Here is a 9,527-nt window from a genome sequence, read left to right on the forward strand (position 1 = left end):
ATTATGGCGTTAAGATTGTAATGTCAGAAAACCAAAATTTTAGACTTTTCTATCATTTGTAAAGAAAATAGATTTTTTTTTATCTTGTAAATGGTGTTTTCTTTGATTAATTTTCTTTGTTATGGGAATGATGGCGCTGGTTCACTTTTTCTTTTACCTGCATGTCAATCAAAACAAAATAAATGTCAAGGATAAAACACACAACCCGTCTAGATTGTAGTGTTTGACATTCTTTATTCCATTTATTCAATAAAATTAGTTTGAGGTCCTAACTGTTGACTAACTCTCCTATACAAAGCACAGATAAAGTGAAATGTAGTGGTAAAGGTTGAACAGGTACAGGACACAAAACATGACAAGACAAAGAGGTGACACAGATCCAAATTGCCATCAGCCCATTTTACCAAACAGGACCTGAAAAAAAATAGATATTTAGGCAACTGAGGGTTCACAGTTAATAACTGTGTTACTGAGGTCAGCTGGTGGAATCAGTCAGTCCACTCAGTCTGAGAAGTGTGACCCGTCTTTTCCAGCCTCTATTGCATCTGTTTACAGTCGCTGTACTTGTCAATATGACAATGAAAAGTCAGAAAACTTCCCTCTAGCCTTCAAAGCATGCAGCAAAATCACAACATACCAAAACAAGCATCCTCTAATAATCCTACTAACGTCTTAAACCCAGAGTATATCTGAACCCAACTTGGCTGACCACACAGTCACAATAAAAAGGTGCTTCAAATCTGGTTTCAGAAAGAACACGGATATGTCTGAGACAAATGCACTTTTAAAAGTGCACTTTGTGTGGTCAAACTGGTCATAAGTAGTACATTATTGGAGAACAACAGTTTTGCATGAATCTTCCCACTGAGAAGTCTGTTCTTTTGCTGTGTTCTGATGATATATGCTCAAAATCCATTTGTGTGAACTGTAAATGTGGTACAATTAAAAGGAAATAATGCGTGATTGTTTTAAAATTACAGTACTGGAGGTCTTGGAGGCTGCTCAGGGTTTCGGGGTTAAGGCCAAAGAATGTGTGCATCCGTGCGCTTATGTGTACAGGACTCAGAGGGAAGATGTGTTTTTAACGTGTCGCCGAGTGGACTTTTGCCGCGTCGTCACATTTGGGCTCTTTATTCTTCTCCTGTGTTGCTCTCCTCCTCCTCTTCTCGCCTGTCCTGCTGAATCTTTACGCCTCCAGCTCAAAGCCCATGCCCACTTTGTGTCCGCCGCCGTTCACGTTCTTCCCGTCAATCAGAGCCGAGAGAGTGAGCTTCACTCCTGCAGAGACAATGACGCATTCAGCAGTGGCACTGATGATCTGCGGGTCTTTTTGGTACAGAACGCGCTCTTTTTTAATTGGTCAATCAGCTCACCTGTTCTGAGGGTGTGTGTGTATCCAACTCCGACGAGGCAGGCATTGTTGACCTTGGTCTGTGAGGAGAAACACAACATCACAGAAAGGTGAGATGATCATGAATGCAGCAGTAGCTCAGCACATAGATGGGTTATATAATTTAAATCATATAGCTTCAGGTCAACAACTGCAGAGGAGTTAGATGATGGTGCTTTAGGAGTATGTGAGGTAACGAGTGTAGGATTAGTGAGTTTGGCTCTCAGGGCGGCAACATTTTTGAAATATCAACAACTATTGATCCTGGAACATTAATAGAAAATGATTCTCTTATTTTTCCACCTCCAGACAAACATTCTGGGGGTTTTGTGAAATATCTGGACAACTATGGAATATATGATCATAGTTGTACACATGTTCACTTACAAGGTGAAATTTGTCAAATAGTTTATCATCAAATGCAAAGCTGCAAAGCTAGAAACATTTTCATCAGAATCAGCTGTACTTTGTGTTTAGCGCTAATAAGCAAATCTTGTGATGCCAAAATTGCAACCCAGGTGAATATAGTGAACTATACTGTGGCATGCTTAGCTTTAAACTGGAGAAAAAGGGGTTGTATAGCTTTTAAGATGTTCTGAGGTCAGCTCTTACAGACACGGAGGAATCCTTATCCAGCTGGTACTTGGCTCCAATCCCAAAGCGTGTGTTGTTGCTGCCTGCTGTCCAGGCCAGATGGACCGCTGTCTCCAAGTTGCTGTTCACCTTTTGGTAAATGGAGCCACCAAACTCTGTGCCGTCGTTACTGAAACACGCCACCAAAAATACAATTTAAGAAGTGAGGGGAAAAATAGAAACACACACACTGTATGACTTCCGTTTCCTGCTTGTCTGTTCTAGGATGAAGTGACTCACACATCGGTGTGAAGCTGGAAGTCACCGGCCTTGTATCCAAGGGCAAAGTTGTTCTGAGTCACTTGGGATTTGGCAGTGTCGAAAGCCAGCTGGTAACCGGCCAGCCAGCCTTCATAGCCCAGCACAGCAGCTGCGTGGACAGTGGGACCCGCCATGTCAAAGTCCAGGTCACAGCCCACATTCACAAAGTCCCGCTTGTAGGCGGTCTTCAGTTTGGCACTCTTCTTGCTACAGAAGGTAATTGAGAAAGCAGTACTGCATTATTAATATACCTGTAATGTGGATATGCATTGACTCAAGACTATCCATTTTGTATTAAATGTATTTAAGACATGAACAGGATTGCTCTTACCCAGTGTTGGGCACAAATGACGTGTCCAGACCGAGCTTCAGGCCCTGAGCCAGCTGCAGACAGGAGACAGGAAGCACCGATTGATAAATTTATATTCAGTCTGATCATGAATATATTGATGTTCTCAATATATCTGAACTGGCTACTAATGTAGAATCTTTTCACAAGCTGTTTACAACGACTAATATCTTGTTTCTCTGACTCCACCTGGTCCTCCATGGTGATTTCTGTGGTGAGAGTGTTGTCTGTGTTCCATTTCTGGTTGAAGCTGAGGCCCAGCTCTTTCACTTTGTACTTGGTCTCCAGGTGGCCTACTGACTTCCCTGTGTCTGTTTTGCTGGAGCCGGAGGTGGCAAACTCCTGCAGGAGAAAAAAGGACGGTGTAATGAGGGGGGAGATGGAAGATGAGGTGGAAAGGGAAGCAGAAAGGCATTTTAGAGCTACAGCTACAGAAACTAGAGGCAGGGAGGATGAGAGTGCATACAGGGAAATAAAAAGATGAGGGAAGCAAGCATTGCTCCTTTGGCTTTCCTCTGCCACACAATCCCTGTCAGGTTTGTATGGCTGGTTATTGAAAGAATAACTAAACCTTAAAGATAGAGAAACGAGTTGGGAAGGAAAATCTAGGCAGGACTGTGAGGGAGAGGTTGGTTGTGAGTGTTTTTTTTTCCACTATCAATGCTGTTACGGCTGCAGTTGGGGTAATGCTTCGACTTAGACGAGCTACCGCTGCAAAGAGACAGCTGGCACGAAGCCTGCACACATCATCTGTCTGCTCACAAACACATAACCGCCATCACTTGCTTACCCTGCAGTGCACCTGTGTTTAATCATTACTTATTCACACACACATTCACTCCCTCTCTCTCTTACCATCTGACAGGAGAGTCCATAGAAGGAGCAGAAAAAAAGAGAAAAGAGAGGAAATTAGGGAGAACCACACAGAGTTTACATGAGGAAATGTATCCGCTCGCTGGGAAAATGAAAAGCAGAAGCTTGGAAACAGAAGGAAAACATTTCTCAGTGAGTTTTGTGGCGTGTGCAAAACTCTGTGTGCAAGTACTCATTTATGGTTTTACTATGGCAACAGGTTTACAGCTACACAGACGCACAGCATGTCTGAAGCTAAACACCACTTCTTCCTTCTTCCCATTCGGATACAGAGACGAGAGCAAGGAATAAACTCATCGGTCAGACAGTGTTTCTCTGCTGACTCTGTATGTAGCACACATCAGGCACACTGTGACATGAAGAGCTGCAACGCGGTGAGTCAGCCATTTGATCTGAGCGCTCAGAGAGGCCTGAAGTTGAAATTTAAACACATCAGAGCTCACGGAGACGACAGTAATACTTACAACACCACTCTGAGACTTGGTCTTAACGTCTAGCTTCAGCACTCCGTAGCCTGGGGAGAAAGGAAACATAATTTAAAAAAAAAAAAAAACAACTACAAAGAAAGGCTAGAAAAATACGCGACATCCTGGTACTGCACGGTGTGGCTCTATAAGCTGCAGCACAAATAAACAGCTGTGACACAGAGGAAGAAAAAAAACTTGAACATGACCCCTGCATCAACCCAACTTACGCACAAGAAGCAAAGTCGAGAGTGTTTGTGTTGACTTACCATAGCCCTTATTGAAGATGTCTTTGGCAGATTTTCCCAGGTCTGAGTATGCAGGAGGAACAGCCATTGTGCCTGAGGAAACAGACACACTCACATCAGTAAAACACATAAACAATAACACATTTCAGTGCATTAACCTGAATGATATATTGTTCCTGTAAAGGGATACTCCAGCAATTTAGTAACGCATCTTCACAAAATTTTTGAACTTGCAAGAGATCGATTTTTTTTAAAAGTCTCTGCAACAGAGGCTGATATATTCCCTGATTTTTAGTCCTAAGATGGGTTTCTAGAGCACACATTTCCCATGACGCAACTGTAAGCATCTTTTATTAGACCTTCCCTACCTCAAACACCCACATCTTTCATTCTCCTCCAGCTCGCATCACAGAGTTTATTTAAAACACATGAAGACAATCCTGCCACATCAGGCATTAACTTAGATGTTATGCAAGTTCTACAATAGAGATTGTGTATTGCTCCAAAATCAGTGGAGTGCCCCTTCAAATTAAAATGCTTCAAACAGACATAAACTGAACACTACATAGGCTCCGCATCTTTATGGCAGCTGAGCAGTGCAGCCCAGAAAGCACCGCAGGTTAAGAAAAGTGTTGCAGATAGCATTTTCTACCAATTATTTATTTGCAAACAATCAGTACAGCAGATGGGGGGTCTGTCTAGGACATGGTGATATCCAGGCTCTCCCCTCCCCCCCTCCGTCTTCCATGTAAACCCTATTGATCACTTGGCAGCAGTCCATTAGCAAGCAGCAGAGGTTGTTAAACTAATGGAGCTGTTTCTCTAGTAGGGAGGGACAGAAAATGTGCAAATATTTTAAAAGACCACAAGGAACTCTTGTTGCATGAGTCACTACGGTGTTTAAACTAAGAAGGAAAAAAAGCATCTCCACCCTGAAGAGAAAGAGATGTATTCTGCGCAGAAATACTATACAGGCCAATGCAGCAGAGCAAACATAAGCAGTAGCTGGATTGGTTAGTCAGCAACTACCACTCCTGCACAGCACTGCACCGCACCGTCCACACAGTCATCAGGGTCCCATGGGTCAGTGTGTGTGTGTGTGTGAAGAAGACATTTTTGACAAGGTGACTTTGCTGGAGCATTTAGAATATCCTGCATTCACTTCAGAGCTGAAGCTGGTTTAATGTTTAACTACTGGCTGTGCTTCCCCCCCCTGCTCCCCACCGACCATTAATCTCACCTCTCTTCTGCAGCGTCCGGACGCTTTGCTGAGAGAAATACAGCCTCCATCAGCTAATGCATCCATGACTGAGCCAGCGCAGATCATCTAATTCTGAACAGCTCATTGGAATTAACACAAGGTAACAGTGAAAACTGCTAACATCCAAGGTGTCTTATCATCTTGAGGTCTGGCTTCTAACAGAAATGGGGCCAAAGTGCAGTCCAGGGACCCTGATGATAACCCATCTGTCGCTCTACAAGCACACACACCCCCCACTCACCATGTCTCTTGGGTGCATGTTGCTGACATGTCACACAGTGGTCTTTGTTCTCTGCCTGCTTGCCTTTTCCTGTCTTGTCCTGCTGCACCACAATCCCCACTTTCTCTGCCATGTGTCTTCAGACCAGAGAAGCGCAAGGAGGGACAACAGAAAACTTTTGGCAAGATGTTGTGCATCGTTTTCATCAGCATCGTCGCACAATGCAGGGTCTTGTCTGAGAGTAGTGTGTTTTTCTGCTGTATAGCTTCCATGGCTGTTGCGTCACATTGTATAGTGTGTGCTTGGGCCACAGGGGTGAACATATGTACTTTGTGCACCACATGTGAACCTGATAAGGACTGTGTGCAGGTGTGTAGCAATGATCTGGTGAAATCTGCTGCCTCTGTGCCCCTAACAAGACCCCTGATAACACATTATTCAAGTAAGTATGCAAGTTGATGTCACAGGGTCAGAGTGCTGTGCATACACTAATCTAGCTCCACATGTACCTTTTCCACATTTGCATGTGTTGCATCATTGAAATCTTCAGTATTTCTCTAAATTACGGAATGTTTATGACAAAAGAAGCAGCGGTTACAGTTAAAGTTAAACGTAACTTTAGTTCTTATTCATCAGTCGTGCAATAACTGATGTTTTTGACTATTAAGACACAGGAGAAACAAACACAACATGGATCTTTAACATTTGCCTGTTTATACATCCAGCAGTTATGTAGCAAAATGATCATGAATTCAGAGGGATGTGACAAATTTAACTTAATTAATTCCTGGGAAGTCTCTGGCTCCATATCTGATATTAACTATATACAGCTGACCAAAGTGAGAAAGCTGTCTGCAAACAATGCCAGCAACTATTTCACTTGAGAGATTTCTGCATTTGTTATCTTCTCCTGATTTTTCCTCCAACTTTGTCTGTTTAACCAAATGGAACCAAACCTTTTCCATCACAGATCAGAGGGATAAAAATAAGCTCACTGAAGCAGTATTTGCAGAAGCAGCTACTAATTCTCTATATGTTAATCTCTACAAGTGACCCTCTTTCATACTGTCCTTGTCATTTTTGCATCACAATACTGATTATATCCACCTTAGGTTTGAGGAAACATCAGGGAAAGACCACAAATGCAGAAATCTGTCAAATGAAATGGTCAAACCTGATCTAACTTTGGAGGAAAAGAAGATCCTGTTGCTTTAAGTCCTTTCAGATCTCCATCACTCTCACACAGAACGTGTCTGATCTTCGGCCTCGGTGTTGCTCATGGTTTCTCAGTCAGCAGCGACGTGCCAGCTGACCTGCTTTTTGCTGACCACATACAATCCCCTCTCTGTCTTTGTCATTCCACCCGTCACACACATGTCTTCTCCACTCTGCATCCCCTTCACCCCCACATCTCTACACACTCCATTTTTGACCCTTCCCCTTCATCGGTAGGTCTCAGCTCTAAATTTAGCCCAGGTGAACCTGACACTACAGCGCATGTGACTTGGCTTTCAACACTCGCCCTCCTCCAGGTTCGGCGTATTGAAGCCCCTATAAAAACTGGTGTGTTTGTCTGCCTTCTACCTCCACACTGTGTTTATGTAAACAGACTGCTGTCATTCATCGCAGCGCTTTCGTGAGCTGCAACCAGATGACCGTTTGAAGCTCAAAAGTCAAAATGGCACCCACAAAAAAGAAGAGCAGGTGAAAGGAAGAAGGTTAGCACACGAGCAAGGCAGTTGTCGACAATTAGATGTCCATTCATTCCAGTAAGACATAAAGTTTTATTTTATCCTTTCTTGTCTTTGTAGTAATGGTGTACAGATAAACCGTTCAGTGTGACGCATTTTCAGGTTACGCAATAGAAACCTGCTCTTAAAACCTGGTACATCAGCAAAATTAAAAGGAAAAGTAAATTGTCAGCGAGATAGAGAGGTGTTCTTCTCTAACAAAGCACAGGTGCTACATTACCGCCATAACTTTTGATTAAAATGATCGTTACTGGGAAATCTACACGTTTATAATGCTATGTAACGTATGAATTAATTAATGCATCTCTGTGTTAATTAGAATGGAAGAAAAGCAAGCAGTTTCTTCCTTTTGTAAAGGTGAAGTCAGTTTTCTAAAAAATATCTGACTAGTAATGCAAATCGACATTCTCCTACAATTTTTATGACTAATAACATCAGCATACGTTTGACAATCATGCAGTTGCTGAAAAACTGCTCTTTAATGTGGAAATGCATTGATAACAAACTAATGACCAGATACCAGACAAAAAAACACAAAAAATAGTGTAAACAAGCAGTTGCCCAACACGGGCCCAACCTCCAGATTAGGTGAAACCAAGACAAGTGTGTGTGTTTGTGTGTGTGTGTGTGTGTGTGTGTGTGTGTGTCATATAACAAGGAATGTGTGTGTAGGAGATAAGGTCAGGTTTAGTCAAGTTACTCCAAGACAATTTATAGCTTGAATGTGAATAGCATAATGTGGACAGCATTTGTTCCACAGAGTGATCTGGTGAGTACGAGAGTCACTTCCAGTGGGTTTTATTGTGTACATAACAACAGTGACCGATCGCTGTTGTTTATCACTGGGTTTGGGTCACGTAATACATCCTGTAACACTTTTTTTTTTTTTAGCTATGAGACAGTCTGGCATTGAATCAACAAGCCTGAATTCAAAACTTTGGATAGTTACACAATGCAAATACTCAATTTAACAGCAATGTCAATTTATAAAGAGTTAAAACACTACAGGTCTTACTATTAAATATTCATTCATGCAACTTACATAATAAATACTCAGTGTGGGTCACTATAACAGTGTAATCAGACTGTGTGTTAAGGAATGGACAGGAGGAAGGTGCTGAAAGATAACAGTAGTAGATATGTAACTCTCAGTGCTTAGACGCACAGATAAGGCGTTTTAACTGGATTTATGGCATCATACCGCCCCATCTCATAAAAAAACTGCTTATTACCAGATGTGTCCAACTCTGCTTTCCATTGTTCCTAAGAGTCTGTTTTGACATGTCACTTTTCAAAAGCACAACCTTTACTTTAAGTTAGTCTGGATGTTGCTCCAGAACAGCAAGTTCATGAACAGCATTTCAGGTCAAACATGTCCCCATCGATGATCGCAAATTTAAAAAAAAAGAAAAAGAAAAAAAAGCTCAATAACATATCTGTGGAGATCCTTTTTCAGGAGGGTTGCAGTCGTGCATTCTGTGAACTAACGGGATCCACACAGGCCTGAACTGGTACTAAAACCTTGACATTCCCGTCTGCGGTTCTCCCACCTATTAGTGTGTGACTCATTTCTCTGTGACAGCAAGACGACTGTTGACAACAAGTACGAGCTGCGCACAAGACAACTAATTTAATGTGTGCAACGAAAGCAGTTATTTCTTACCTTTATTAACGGGGCGGAGTGTGCAGAGTTTGCGAGCGCTGGTCGATGCAGCAGCGGACTGTAAAGGAGAAAAAAGAAGAACTCACTGCGCAGGCGCGAGTCAGACCTCCGGCCGAGGGCGGGGCCGTTGTGCAATTGACTTTGAGGAGTAAAAAAACATACATGGTAACACTGTTCGTAAATGTTTGACATATAGAGGTTACATTCTGTTCACATTGTAAGTACTGACCCTGAAAAATATGAAAGAGATTTTAAAAAAGAGAATAATATTATGGAGTGTCGTTTAATTCAGTATTTAATAGATAAATACATAAATAAATACATTTATTATAGGTATATGGAGCTAAAAAAAAATATACATCGGAATAATATATTGCACAGACATTTGTATGAATAGCTTATCATTATAAAGCC

General features: G+C 42.0%; 1 protein-coding gene across 3 annotated transcripts; it reads right to left on the reverse strand.

Annotated features, from left to right (window-relative positions):
- Positions 1 to 214: 214 nt before the first annotated feature.
- On the reverse strand, positions 215 to 9,244 carry vdac3 (voltage-dependent anion channel 3). Of its 3 annotated transcripts, XM_022207811.2 has the most exons (10): positions 9,114 to 9,205; positions 5,721 to 5,836; positions 4,240 to 4,311; positions 3,971 to 4,020; positions 2,823 to 2,975; positions 2,616 to 2,668; positions 2,264 to 2,491; positions 2,003 to 2,153; positions 1,374 to 1,431; positions 215 to 1,278 (listed from the first exon to the last, which is right to left on the reverse strand). In XM_022207811.2, the coding sequence occupies exons 2-10, from the start codon at positions 5,830 to 5,832 to the stop codon at positions 1,187 to 1,189; spliced, it is 969 nt and encodes a 322-aa protein (XP_022063503.1). In that variant the 5' UTR covers positions 5,833 to 5,836; positions 9,114 to 9,205; the 3' UTR covers positions 215 to 1,186. The 3 variants fall into 3 exon arrangements, with proteins under 3 accessions (XP_022063503.1, XP_051806848.1, XP_022063502.2); XM_051950888.1 differs by lacking the exon at positions 5,721 to 5,836 and having other exon boundaries at positions 9,114 to 9,244; XM_022207810.2 differs by lacking the exons at positions 3,971 to 4,020; positions 4,240 to 4,311; positions 5,721 to 5,836; positions 9,114 to 9,205 and adding an exon at positions 3,489 to 3,903.
- Between the last annotated feature and the right edge of the window lie 283 nt (positions 9,245 to 9,527).

This window comes from Acanthochromis polyacanthus, chromosome 7 (assembly GCF_021347895.1).
Source record: "Acanthochromis polyacanthus isolate Apoly-LR-REF ecotype Palm Island chromosome 7, KAUST_Apoly_ChrSc, whole genome shotgun sequence".
Classification (NCBI taxonomy): Eukaryota; Metazoa; Chordata; class Actinopteri; family Pomacentridae; genus Acanthochromis; species Acanthochromis polyacanthus.